This window comes from Nesoenas mayeri (assembly GCF_963082525.1).
Source record: "Nesoenas mayeri genome assembly, chromosome: 3".
Classification (NCBI taxonomy): Eukaryota; Metazoa; Chordata; class Aves; order Columbiformes; family Columbidae; genus Nesoenas; species Nesoenas mayeri.
In genome coordinates this window covers 48,288,325-48,303,318 of record NC_137544.1, presented here as the reverse complement: position 1 = coordinate 48,303,318, position 14,994 = coordinate 48,288,325, and the positions used below count along the sequence as shown (strand labels likewise).

Genomic DNA, 14,994 nt, shown 5'->3' with positions numbered 1-14,994 from the left:
CACAGCTTTGCTGCTTATCTCAGGAATAATACAGTGGAACTAAAAGAGACAGAGAGGGGAACTAGCACTGCCATAGTCATGGAAAGGCTGCAACAGAGGAACAAGAAGATTGACCAGAACGAGTGGAAAAAAAGCACACTGAAATGAAGTTATGGCCGAGATCTATAGAGTAAGGAACGACAAAGAAATGGTGAATAAAAAATGATTGCTCATTGTGTGTTTCAACACAAGGGACTTGGGGATATCAAGTCAAACTAGAAGGCTGTTCAGTTCCACAAATTCAAACCAGAAGTACTTTATGGTGGCAGATGAGAAAGGTCATTTGCCAAAAAAATATTTGGTTTTTTTTGTGATTAATATAGAGGTTTCTCACTGAATATATATTAACTTATAGAATTATTTATAAGGTGGATTTTTTTTTGGAGACTCTGCACTAGCTGAGCTGGTTTGGATACATGATCCCACATACCACCTTCTCTGTCTTGTACCACACTCTTCTTTCACTTACAGTCACTGCTTATCTACATGCCAGCCACTGCAGATTTGTTTGAGACATCCAGCCTTAGCACAGTGGAGCTAAACAGCCTCACAGAGGACAGAACTCTCAAGATCTGCAGCTTTTAATTAGAAGTTTTACTTAACCATTAAAAACACGTATGACTTAGATTTATGCCTAGCAGTAATACTTGTGTTTTTAAGTCTTTGCCTTAAAAATGGAAAAGAGACTACTGAATTTTTTAACAGATAACTTTTTGACAGCTTAAATGAATGCTGTTTTTAACAGACATTGCAGTAAGCCAGGATTTCATGCTCATTTACTGCATCTTGTAGCTTGAACTTCAGTTTCTCAGGTCTTGTTCTTGCAGTTTAAATTGCCTATTCCAGATTTTTCATAGCTCCATTTTCACCATACTGAGATCATTATCTATTGAACGCTTCTAGAAAGCTGAATATGGCAGTTGCACAGTTGCCAGTGTTATCAGTCTTGAAAGCATATTTTATACTCTCTTGTAATACAGCTTTCGAGGCAGTTGCTGTACTCTGATGATATAAACCAACAGCAGGAGCTTTGAGTACTAACTAATTCTATCTTCCCCCAAACTAAACTTCTCAAATAAACAAACAAACCCCCAAAAATCAAACACCACATGCCTACGGATCCTTTTACCAAAATCTACTTTACACACAAATGCACACCCACACAATGTAACATTTAATTTAACGGAACAAAATCTAATCTGCCTATTCAGATCCTGAATAGGCTCCTACCTGAACTGTTCGTCTAATTCTAAGACCAAAATTGCAGTCAAGTTATGCTATGGAACTACACATCCATTTCTTATATATTGGCATTTTTCTTATAATCCACATCCTAACAATCCAGTGAAAAGCACTTATTACCTAAAACTGTGTAAAAGAAAAAAAAAAGTCTTAAATATATTTCAATTTTTACAAGAAATCCCTCTAATAAAATCCAAATATGAAGAGAAACTGAGGCTGTTAGGAGTCTCTGATTTTAGTTTTTTTCTTCTTCCAGGTTGCACTGTAATACATGGCTCCCACATTTATTTGCAATAAAGTCCCAACCTTGTCCATCACAGAGCGCAGTAAGTGGATTCATGCATTCATAAAGCCCTAATGAAGTTCAGGTGACTCGTGTGTAGAGAGCTCATTGTGAGGCATGACTGTCTGCAGGGAGTAGTCTTTAGAAAGGAAATATGAATAAAAGCATAAGATCGTTGTGCAAAAAGTTGAGCGTTGTGACATTTTAAGTTTACACAGGAAGTATCAGAACTTGCCTAATAGACTGAATTTGAAGAATATAAAGTGACACTTCATCTGAAAACAAAGTTTCATATCTACAAGGCAAGCACTTGATATAAAGTTTAAAACAGAAATGAAAGCTTGCAATGAAACACAGAAGAAAAATTAACCACTGTTGTATGTAAATACATCAGTTTTGTTCTTTCAAACATGTTCAAAAGGACACTTAGAATCCAGTTGTTCTGTTTTCCGTATTAAAAAAAAATAAATCCATTTTTCTTACTATCCATAAAAAGTTTATTTGAAAATCAAGCCCCTCCAAAATGCAAGTGTTCCATTTTTCAAATGCAACTATGTACAAGTGAAAAGGTTCAAGATGAGGAAGCAGCACCTATAATGATCACTAATACAGAGATACACCTTTGGGTCTGTCTTTGTCAAGAATATTTTAGTAACGTATTCCCACGTTCTTCAATCCCTGTTCATTCAGCTTGTATCTGGAGGTGACCAGTGTAAAGAACCTGACAACTCAGTAAGGCTTTCTTTTGGTTTTGAAAGCTACCTTGAGTTGAAATCACATGAAAGAATCTATTTGCATAACAGATCTACAGTGATTTGTCATACTAAAAGTGTGAAATTTTAATTTGTGTTTTTTATACCGATGCAATTAATGGAAGGATTAATTAAGAGGGGTTTGGTAGGAGGTCATACACTTGATTACAGTTTCAAAGGCGATTATAAAATGAGATTTCCAGCTTCATGGATTCTCATTTAAAGACCTTTTCCCATTGAAAGAACATTTCACATTTGAAGACCTTTTTTCCATTTTAGTAAGTCTGTTAAAAAGTAACTTAGAGAACTTGCAGTCCTATTAAGTGTTCTATAGAGAAAGATTTATTTTGTCCAACCTGCGCACAATAAAGATGGAGGCAAATTCCACTGTTAAGGACTTACCATAGGTTGCAAATGTTCTTCTTTGTTGTTCAAACATGAAATCATTGATGTGAGCTGGTTCTGCATATCCAGAAAGCATATTTCTAGGTGCAGCCATTTGTTGAGTCCTAAATGGGTTTTCTGGTCCAAACTACATCAACAATGTTAAAAGAAAGCATATCAGAATTACAAATTCCTTATTCCTATGCATGTAGTTTTTCAGAAAGAAAAAAAAAAAGTCTTTCAAAAATTCTAATGCAAAATCCTTTTGACTTTCTATTACTTTATGGCTATAGAATAAGCTTCTTGGTCTGTTATTTTATACAGTGATGTATTACATAGTTGCTCTGAACAGCTCATTTCATGACTGAACTTTCTCGCCTGTATTACTGGTACAAAGGACAAATCAATATCAACTACTTGACACAAACCACTGCCACTAAGTATGTGACCAGTATAAGCACTCAGAAGACAAAACCAGAGCATACTGTCCCTTGTAAGGGGGAGATACCAAGATATCAGGTCCTACTAAACTCTTGTTCTTAATACAGAAATTACACTGCCAACAATAATGCATTTAAAAAGCAACTATAGACTTGCTGTATTATTCCAGGAAATACACTTATGAAACCCTTCCTTGCAAGATCGCAAATGTCAGTCTTCCTGACCATACCATGTTTAGGAAAAAGAACAGTGAATACGAACAAATGCAACACATTAAGCCTAATATCAAACTAAATTTAATGGTAACTCCTGTGCTTATCAGCCATATTTGCAGACACTGCAGGCTGTCCCACGTTAGGCCTCCCTAACTAAAACATTTACATAGAGTAACACTATATTAAATTTAAATCAGTATTCGTGCTCACATGCTTCATGGCTTTGGTTTGTGGCAAAATGCAAGCTTGCTATGAAAAGCACAATTTATGTGGTTCCACAAAACGTTTTCTAAATGTGCAGTATAAGGAACACAGAAATTTCAGATTGATGCAGCCTTGTCTACCTGGAATGCTAACCCCTAGTCTAACAGCAGACAAACTGCATGACCAAGTTAAATACTAAAAAAGTTAAATGCTTGAACACCTATTTTTATCTTTCAGATATCCTGTCAGTTATAATAAAACAGAAAGTGGTTCACATGGCACCAGGCAGTTCAAATGCAGCCTAAAATGGTTTTTCACTATACGCATTGTCCTGGTTTCAGTTGGAATAGTGTCTAGTCTTTCTAGCAGCTGGAACAGCACTGTGTTTTGGATTTAGTATGAGAACAGGGGTGTTTTAGTTATCGAGTAGTGTTTACATAGAGTCAAGGCCTTTTTCAGCTCTTCACACCACCTCATCAGCGAATGGGCTGGGGCTGCGCAAGAAGCCGGGAGGGGCACAGCTGAGAGCTGACCCCACCTGGCCAAAGGGATATTCCATACCACATGATGTCATGCTTAGTATATATTTTGGTGGAATAAGAAGGAAGGGGGAGGGAATGTTTGTCTTCCCAAGTAACTATTATGTGTGATGGAGCGTGGCTTTCCTGGAGATGGCTGAACATCCGCCTGCCCATGGGAGGTGGTGAACGAATCCCTTGTTTTGCTTTGCTTGTGTATACAGCTTTTGCTTTACCTATTAAACTGTCTTTATCTCTACCCATGAGTTTTCTCACTTTCACTCTTCCAATTCTCTTCCCCATCCCACTGGGGGATAATGAGTGAGTGGCTGTGTGGGGTTCAGCTGCCAGCTGGGGTTCAATCCCAACACGCACTTAGCATAGCTTAAGTTACTAAAATACTTAACACTGATGTGAATAGTTATACTGAAAGTGCTTGGATTTTCATTTAAAATCTTATTTTTAAAAGCCATATATCCACAAGACATACAACCATTCACTTTGCTCTAAGTGGCACAATGACTAAATAACAAAAATGTAAAAATAGCAAGAGACTACTTTAATGCAGCTCATGTTTTACTCAATATCTTTATAATGCTATTTTCCTAGCTTGATTTTTAATTCCTGTAGCTATAATTCCTATAAACACTTAAAGATTATTCTTAGAACAGCTTTATGCAGAATATTAAAATTCATTCAAAATACCAACACATCTGCACACATTTTCCCAAACTAGATTCCAAAGTACATCAAGCATCCAAAAACGTCTTATATGAATTTCGCACAAAATTTATAGAATCCCTACCCTTTAGGCCAAAGGCATTTCTGCTCTAAAGATCAATATTGTTCCTTACCTCAGGTGCAAACATGGTATCGTAAGTAGGATTGTACTGAACTTCCTTGATAGCAGGATCAAGGTGGACTCCTGTTTCCACATCTTCCTGAAATAAAACAGACATATTAATCAACCATTTTTCCCATACAGACTTTTAAATATATGACATTATCCCATTTCAGACCAAATTAGAACTGTAGTTCAAGTTGACACTTTTAGCACTAGAAAAGGTAAAGAATAGCTTGGCCAAAGTTTCTATTTTTGAAGAATATTTATTGCAAAACCAATGTCAGGACCTCACTGAGAAATTCAGTCTAAGATACATGTGGAATTTTATATGTGTATCATGTACTTTTTTTTAAAGACTTCATGCACACATTTTAAAACCAGTAGCAAGATTGGAGGCAAGCTTATATTTTTTTGAGGATGTTTGAATAACAGACTTGTACAGGAGAGCCAATTAAAACTGTCAGTAATTTCATACAAAACTGTGAAAACTAGATTTCTATAAAAGGTAGAAGGCAGAAACCACAAGTAAATGTTTTGAAAGATAGTTGGGAAAAAAATATTAGACATTAAAACAAACATACATAACAATGAGTTTTAGAGAATCCAATGATCCCTATTCTCCAAGTTTTTAACAAAAGTTAAATGGGTAATTCAGCTTCAGTATTAAAACACATTTCAAAGCCTGTTGTGAAAAAAATTTAGCTCAACAGATGAATGGACAAGACAGAGGAGCTAACCAAAAGAATAACTTCTCAGGCAACTCAAAGGGAAAAACTCAGAGGGGCACATGCAGCTGAAGCAGAAGACAGAGATGGGAAAGAAAAAGGCTGATTAGGTGGCAGTGTTCAAAAAGATCTGGTTTCACAAAGCTCTACAAAGGCTCATTTACACTGATCTTAAATTGACCCTACCTCCTCCCTGCTCCAATTAAGGGCTTACTTAATGAAGGAGAATGTTATTTTGTGGTATTATTACTGGTATTGTTTCCTGCACCTTTATTCAAGAATAAATGCATTTGAAAGGGATTTACAATGTGCTAGTATATTGATAATATCCCTAAAATTATACTGAAAAAGCTATCTTGGCACTAGTGTTTAATCAGTGCTTACAGGATCCAAAAGCATTTGCAATGCACAGAAGGAAGCGGCACAACAGAGGATCGAATTTTAGCAGTCACTTCTTTAATAAAAAATTACCTTGAACAAACAGAACCTTGCTTTCTATTATAGAATCTTGAAAGAGCAAAATGGCATGTTCTTTACTTATTTAACATTATTCACTATTCTCTGACATGCCGTGCCCAGAAGCACTTTTTCTCCTCAATTCAACAGCAGGTCAATTACAAACAAATTTTGTTAGGCATGTAAGACTTAAGAGGTTTTAAAACCTGGTTTTCTAGAACACAGAAAAAAAAAACAAACCACCAAACCTAAAGGTCTTTGGTTCATTACTTGATAACAGTTGGTTAAAATTGCTACAAAATTAAAAAAAAAAAAAAAAAAAGGAAAAAAAGCATGGGGTTTTTTGTATGCTTTTGTTTTGTTTTAGTGTAGAATTGTTAAGTGCAACAAGAAGGGTTTAATCTCACTATACCAATTACCACTATACCAATTATTTTAAGAGCTAGGTCCAGCCATTGCACTGCTCTTGCTTGAGCCCTCAACACTGCCAGTTCTGCAACTGACCTCCTTTCTCCCATTACACCACCTTCCCAATTCATGGGGCTTGGTTGACAACAGCTACCGCTCCATTCACAGCCCTGACTTTCATACACTGTGAACTTGCCTGGAAACAGCACAGCAGGGCTAATCCAGTCACTCAGCAACAAAACCAGACCCCTTCATCCTCAGCTAGAATAGGAGGAGCATATAAAAACTATTTCCTAACCCATATTACCTGCACGCTTATATTTCCTTTCACAGCTCCATGACGTGAGGATATTTTCCATAGACAACTTTATCAAGTCACATCATACAGCTTGCACTGCCAGCTAGAATTCACATTTTATCCACCAAATAATTTGAAAAAATAAAATTAATATAATTGATAATATGGTAAAATTTATCTGATCCACTGTCAGTGATATTTAAACAGCATTTTACTTGAAATTAAGACAGTTTTTTTCTGCTCTTTAAACTGAAAAAGTGAGAAAAATCCAGTTTTGCAAAAATGCCAAGAATTTTTCAGTTCTGCTATTTTTCCTCCTCTTTTCTCCCTGTTAAGTCCTATTATATGCTGCTCAGTAATTGAGAAAAGAAACAGATTGTGCCATGAAAGCTGATCCTCTGATGGACGATTATAGCAATTCTGGTTTTACTTCGCTGCTGGTGGAACAGTGCTGAGTCACTTGGAAGCCACACAATATGTTCACTCCTAGACCACCACAGGCACAGTCTTTCTGTGTGAAAACCACCGAGCCTTGAAATTGAAGCACATGTTGTATTTGTCAGAGCTACACTCCGCAAGACCCCCAGCCTTACTCATGCTTTCATACATTTAGACATTAAATGATGATCTGTTAATATGCTGTTGAAACACACCATGGTTATTTTTTCACTATGCCACTTTGCTTTAAACTATGCAATAATTTGAATGCGTCCCAACTGTCCACTTTACCTTTTCAGTATTTTAAAGAATTGAAACCTTTATAGTATCTTTGTAGTCTACAGCAAGGGTTCAAATTACAGCAAATTATCCTGTGGTCAGCATCCGATAAACGCCATTTTGAACAGCGATACAAGATTCTGGTAGGTAACAGAAACATTAAAAATGTTAATCTAGTCCATCGATCACTTCACAAATTGGCAGGCTGTCTATACTGGGGCATTATTTCTTGTTTGTTTGTTTTGTTTTTTAATGAGAGGAAAAGAACTCATCAGCAACCTCTGCACATGGTGAAGATCACTGGGTACCAAACTGCATGCATCATCAGACCATTTCAGAAGAACTCAGCTTTCTAAGACACAGAAAATGAAAAAAGTAAACATAATAGGTTTTATAACTGACCCTTTATGCTGGCAAGAGCCAGCAGAACTTAGCTGCATGCATTCTAGATGCATTTGCCACAGCTACAGTGAACAGGGAAGGGATCACAGGAGCAGCAGTCTGGCAGAGCTGTGCCTGAGATAAGGTAATCTGAAGGATCACGTCCCTCTGCTGTGTTGCATTTTTCCTTTTGGTCACACACAACACGTCTTGATTTATCTAAAAGCCGAAGGTGAGCAATTCATCATGTCACTTATGCCCCAAGTGTCACACAAGTGGCTCTGCGGGCTGGCAGACTATCAACAGCTGGGCTGGAAGAGAAGGGCACCTGTGAATTCAGTGATGGACTGAGTATTACTCCACTCACAAAGGCACTGAAGTCATAAAAGGGGACATCAAGAAGCTGTCCCTTTAAACATATACAGTGCTCCTCCAGAGAAAGCTAAATGTTCAGCTGTAGGATTGGCAGAGAAGCAGCTTGTGTTGGCTGCAACTTGGAAACTGTATAAATATGGGCTTTATGGCATCCCACACTATCATTAAAGGTGGTACACCCCATATAACCTGCAAAAGAAGAACGAAGGTTTTCAGAAGTTATATTTTACTGACTACAGCTTTCGTGGAAGACAATACAATGGAGCCGCAAACTTCAGCCCTACATGTCACCTCTCTGCTTTTCTCAGCACCTGTAACTAGAGTCCAGCTGAAATACAGTAAGCAACATGCTATTGGTAAGGGTCCAAAAGAGAAAAATAAAGAATGATCAAAGGTCTAGGAAAATATGACCTGTACAGAAAAACTGAGCAACCTAATTCAGCCTAAAAAATGATTCAGATTATACAACTTAGCAGAAACAGTCTGGACAGCCAAACACTGAAATTGTTCAGTCTGTAGATTCACTGTGGTTTGGTAGACAGGTTAAAGGAGTGTCTGTCCAGGCAGATGCAGGTATCACTCTTGATGCAAGGCAAAAAATAAGCATATGATGTCTAACCACTGAATTACTTGATGTGGTGGGGGTTTTGTTTTGTTTGTTTTTGTTAAATAGATGTGATGTATACTTACTTGCAGTATTAGGTTGACTCACAGCTCAAATATGAGTTGATTAGATAAAAAATTATTTGATACTTAAATATTCTCCTTTTGCCTTTTCTGTGTTGTGTTTCACCCTATCACTGGGGAATGGCACTCAGGGCTGTACTCTGGAGTATCAACATTTCCTGAGGAATCTACCCTGAGACAGAAAGAAGCTTTTGACACTAAATGTAGACAAGCAGGTGCTTCATTTTAACTCCCTAGAGACCAGAGAATGTCTAACCCCAACCAAGGCATCCTCCTTTAGTCTCACCATAAAGGCCCTTTGGCCAGTTAAAAGTCAGCATAGGAAAGAGCACAGGAAATAAAAGATATTTTAGATCATAAATTGGATTAGCTCTCCTCACAGATTTCTTAAACATGCCACAATCCTGTTTTTCTTCAGAAAAACCCTGACTGAATGTCATAAACCAAAATTGTTACCACTTATGAAAAGTACTTGATTTATACAATCCAATATTGTTCAATAATTAAAAAAAAAAAGAAAATAACAAAAGAAAAAAGCTTGCTAGAAGTTTGATATGTATGCAAGAAAAAACACCTTTGAGTTAAGAACGGGCCTGATCTCTGTAATAGGCATTAAAGCAAAACCTTAAATAAAAGAAACAAGCTGCAGCACACACTGCAACACTGGATGCTAATAGTGCTCCTTATAAAGAATATATTGGTTACATTAAGGCAACTCACAGTCCTTTTAATCCACAATATTTTTCATTTTCAGCTAAATTCTGTAATAATATGCCCACTGTGCTAATATGTGGCTACCTCTAAGTTTAATGAGAGTTGTTTATGCATTTAGAAGCAGAATTCCACAGGTAAATCTTGACTGTTTGTCTAAACACAAAGTTTGTTAGAACAAAGCAAAGGTCAGAGTCTTACAGTTTCATGTCAGGCAAGCAAAGAGTTGCGATGCCTATGGTGTGTTTCTTTCTTTTTTCTGGACATTTTATATAATAAACCTACAACATTTCTTCCTCCACAGGTAAATTCATTACTGATTAGCCAAATAGTTTAAAAGGGCAGGTTGCTTTGCATAAGATTTAATTAGTTTTAATTATCCATTAATTAAAATCTAGTATCCCATGAGCCACAGAGGCTTTAGCAGTTCGTCACTTTCTCATTCTTGCATAAACCACTTGGGCTGTCAAATATGCAGTATTATCTCATTCCAAAGTTTTTTCAGATTTATTACCAGTAGATGAATGGCATTTACAGTGAATTCCCAACATTAAAATTTGGTTGTTACCAGCTTTTAGTCATTCTATGCATTCATACACTCTTAACAGTAAATGTCCATCCACCAGCTTCAACAGAATAAAAATAAAGCATGAAGAAAAGCATACGGTAAATGGTTTTGTTGAACTAGGCTAGAGTCCAGCATCTTGCATGATGACAACTTCTAAACATCTATTATCTATAAGATATTTTGTGGCAAAGAATGCAAGAAAACTCATCATATTAAAAGAAGCTGAGGCATTCCTAACAAATAACACCCTATAAATCACTAATTTTCATGACTGCTACAGAACAGTTGCAAACTAACTGTACTTCTCTCTCCACAGCTGGGCAAGGATTATGTTTTGAAGAACATTAAAAAATGTGACTGAAGTCTATTTCTTCCCCTGCAGTAGTGTTTTTTCTGGACACCTGCATAGTGCCAAAGGTAAATTAGATTCAAAAGAAAAACAGACCTGAGACTTCCAACCCCTTCCCACATTAAAGACAACACAAACCCACCAGCTCCTGTACTGGGCCAGGCCAGCCCAGTTGATGGCAACCCAGTTCAGTATTCTCTCCTCAGAACTAGTGAACAAGACACTGTAGATAAAAACTGTAAAATGTGCTCCCATCCAAGTCTCACCCTGAACTGACTGAGATCAAACAGTAAATGTTCTCTCCAAAAGCAAAGCTTGGAGCTGCAACATTTCCTGTGAAAGTGATTTCTTCACAGAATGTGCAATTTTCTTGATTTCCTTCAGCATTTTTAATTCACTAGTGAAGGAAAATATGTGGAAGAGCCTCTGTCAGGAACGCAGCCGTGCTCACCTGCAACCTGATGATGTTATTCGGGAGTAAGAAAATACCTTGATTCATCTATCCACTTTTCCCACATCAGCCTTACTATAACTTGACACCTAGAGCACAATATGAACAGGGCAAGTGTACGTGATACTACTTCTGCACTCTCCCAACAGCCAACTATTTTCAGGTCAGAAGACTTCGTGAGCTTGAAAAAAACCTGGATTTACTGGTTATCTCTTCCTTCAACGGATCTCTTCCAAGTACTTGTCCAGACTCTCCTTGTAACACTGTAAACTTCTTGCATATACAATATTTCTTGGCATGGGAATAGCCCTACTACACATTGCAAAAAGAACTGCATCCTTCTGTTTTTTTTGAACCCAGCTCCTACTAGTTAGCTTATAGGTGCTGTACTGGTAGAGACAGTGAGTATTCAACCCCCTCTATTGCTGTTTAATGATTTTGCAGATCTCTGTCATACTCTTCCACTCAGTCATCTCTTTTTCAGTTTTGGTCTCCTCAGTAATTTCTCATACAGAAGCAGGACCCTTCTTCAACCTGGATGCCCTTCTTTGAACTTTCTGCAGTTCTAATGTATCTATCCTCTTCTAAATGAAGGGACCAGAAACACACACTTTCCTCCTCTCTTGTCTCCTCTCAGGTACTGTAACATTTTCAGCACTTTAGTGGTGCTAAAAACAGTAGTAGAAACACACACTTCATCTAGTCAGTTATCCAATTTGAAAATAGTTAAAGTATTACTAGATTGAAGTAAACAATAATTATAACTTAATATTACTTGAGTAATTTAACATCAAGATCAGCAATAGGCCTATTATAACAAGCAGACTGTAAGGAGAGAGAGTAACAAAAGCCACTCTCTCAAACTTCTAAAATCATTAGTAGAGTTTTCAGTTATAGAAAAAATATTTTCACATCAATGCAACCACATATTTGTATGATGTACTTCAAGGCAAGGACCCAGCAGATTTCTGTAGAATAAAGAAAGACGTCTTGGAGTAACATCTTAGGGCTATATTTGATATGCACATTTAAGTAACAACAACAAAAAAACAAATGCTGTGCCTGAGTGTGCTAACAATTATGCCATGCTAATAGAGTTAGGAACCTATTCCTCTTTTAAGTATACACAAGTCTAACATCTGTGCAAGTTAACAGGCTGAATTCTGAAACAGAAACAGGTACAATGATCAGAACTAATGTGCAGACTACCAACCACTTAAAATTTACATTCTCAACTGCCAAAAATGCACTTGTATGCAGCTGCCATTTATATTTATTGGATGACTAACCCTTCTAGTCTTCCCTCTTACCAGCATCTTTTCTTATCCATTCGTGGTCCTTTGTGTAATACATATCCACGCACTTAAGAGTTCCTGATCCTCATTCATGTCAAAACATTTATGTGAGTGAAGTAATACTAATGAACTGTAAGTCTGTTTTCCTCTTCACTCAGCTTGCTGTCTTTCTAACCCTTTACTTAAAGAATTCTTGTGACCTACACTCAAACATAATGTGTTTTACATTTGTTCAATAAGAGTTTTCTAATTCTGAAGAATTAGGATAAATTCCTGAGGGGGGTGATTGGCAAGCTCATACTGCTATCATTTTTAGACACTGAAGGTGCTGAGCACATGTTTTCTATGAGACCGGCACCTCTTTCTTGAGCTGTAAAAGTCTAAAAAGAAGGCACGATATTGCTGTACAAGGAAATGATCTGTTACTCCTCAAAGAAGGTTGTGGTGCTAAAAGATTCAGTACACTGCGTATTCAGAGAGCCTCAGCTTGGAGTCATTATCTTTTCAGTTCCATGTATCTCATCTATGATCTAGAACAAAAATGACAGAAAACATTTTAATGAAACACCTTGGTACTCAGAACCCTCACTTCACCTTAGCTAGCAGAACACCTGTGGCAGAGACAGTCCTAGATGTACCAGTGGATATCTCTTTCAGGGCACAGCCTGGCAAATAGCTTTGAATGAAACATGCTGCTTACAATCTCTTTCCTCCACCTGCTTGTTCCTACTCTGGCACTGGGTATTTACCTGTGTTGGCACAGCCTTTGTGCAGCTACATTGTAAACCAGATCAAAGCACAGATCCAAGGACAAAAAACTCAGAGGTTGGTTGTGTTTTGTCTTTTTTTTTTTTTTTTTTTTAAATCAGAAATGTTCCTTGAGGTCAGCCACCAAACAACTGCAAAAACCTTTGTATTAGCACGGCAAATGGAAAACCTGTTGTTACAGCCTTAAGAGAGGCAAAGAACGCAACCAGTGCTACTTGTCACTTATGCTCATTCACACTCAAAAGACATTACACGTGTCAATTAGTATTTCTTTCAAATCCTGTATGATACAGTCTGTCAAAGGCTGCAAGTTCAGAAGTTAGAAATATCTAAGACTTTAAGGGTCGAAAAAAATGCACATTTAGTACGCACAATATAAAATGCACATGCAAATATGATCAGTGGCAATAGCATGAGAGTCAACTAATGACAACAAAGTGAAAGATTCCATCCATCTCTTTGTCACAAACCAGGAAGCTTCACAAGAACTGGAAGCAACACAACACCACAGTGACAGATGTTACGGTGAGATGTCTGCCTTCGATTAGAAACTAGTTGCGTGCAATAAAGTACTCAAACCAAATCAACATCCTCCCCCTTTCTAGAACCATAAAAGTGAACCGATATGACACTGAACTTGGAAAATTAAAGCTTCCCAAGCAACCCTGGAATGCAGAAACACCGACCAGCTTTCAAGCTGCACTTTAGACCAGGATTCAACAGCATTCATCCTCTCAAGTACCGATGTCACTCGACCACCGGGGCAAACAGGAGAAATCTTAAACTCGGGGAAACAGAAACCAAGAGTGCCCCAAGAACTCCAAACAAGGCACGGCTTTCAAATAGAGATGAGATTTAATAAGCTCCAACGCCCCAGTGGGATCCACCAGCCGAGCTCCAGGGCACACGCTCGCCCGCCCGCCCTCCCCACCTCTGGCCCCCACACCGCGGGGCAGGGCAGGGCCGGGCCAGGCGGCCGCAACGTCCCCGCGCCGGCCCCGCACCCGTCCGTGTGGCCCGCTCCCCCGCCTGCCCTCAGACTGTCCCCAGCGCTGGACACCGACGGCGGGGCTACGGCGGGGGGAAGGCGCCGTGGGCCCCGCTGCCCCAGGCGGCGGCGGGACGCCTTACCTTCACGGCCACTTCCGGGGCCGCGTCGACGGCCAGGGCCGGGGGCGCGGCGGGCGGCGCCCGGAGGTGCAGCACGGCGTCACGGCTGGCGAGCACAGCGGCGCCCCGGGAACTGCCCTCGGCCTCAGGCTCCGAGTCGGGCTCCGAGTCGGAGCCGCCGTAGGAGGCGAGCGCGGCGATAGCCGCCGACATCTTGGCGCGGGGGCTGATGGGACGAGCAGGTCCTGGCAGCTCCGCGGAGCTCGTCGCGTCCTTTCCCCCGGACGAGCGGTGTGGAGCTGCAGGTTAAAAGGTAGCTCATTAAAACAGAAAATAGGATTTAAAGGATAAATGATGGCCTTTTGAGGGATACACGGGCATTTGGAGAAGGGCTCATCTCCCTTTGCCGATGTATGTGCTTAACCTTCTAGGACTCCTGGGCGGGACTACAAGCTCCAGCATGCAACGCGGCCCCGGCCAGCCCGGGCACGGCAGGCTGCGTGAGGGTACGGCCGGCGGCACGGGTCGTGCGGCGCGGCTGCTGCCGCCCGGACAGCGGAGCTTTATGGCGCGGCTCTTGCCGGCGAGACGAGCGCGACCGGGAACTTCCCGCTCCCGGAGAGCGCCCGCTGGCCGACGGCACGGGCGAGAGCCCGACGGCTCGTCCGCAGCCTGTGCCGCGCTACCGCCCGGCGACTCCGGCGCCCACCGGGAGAGCGGGAGGTTACGGCCCGTCACGGGCACTTGGGGTTTTGCCCTGCGCTCGCCTGCAC

The 14,994-nt window shown here is 39.7% G+C and overlaps 1 protein-coding gene across 1 annotated transcript in view; it reads right to left on the bottom strand.

The window, feature by feature from the left end:
* CDC40 (cell division cycle 40) overlaps nt 1–14,434 on the bottom strand; it is a gene marked incomplete at its 5' end in the record, with an annotated part of 39,455 nt that extends 25,021 nt beyond the window's left edge. The window contains 3 exons of the mRNA XM_080340864.1: nt 2,719–2,848; nt 4,933–5,019; nt 14,243–14,434. Of these exons, the coding sequence (XP_080196990.1) occupies nt 2,719–2,848; nt 4,933–5,019; nt 14,243–14,434 (409 nt within the window). The remainder of the gene's footprint in view (nt 1–2,718; nt 2,849–4,932; nt 5,020–14,242) is intronic.
* Between the last annotated feature and the right edge of the window lie 560 nt (nt 14,435–14,994).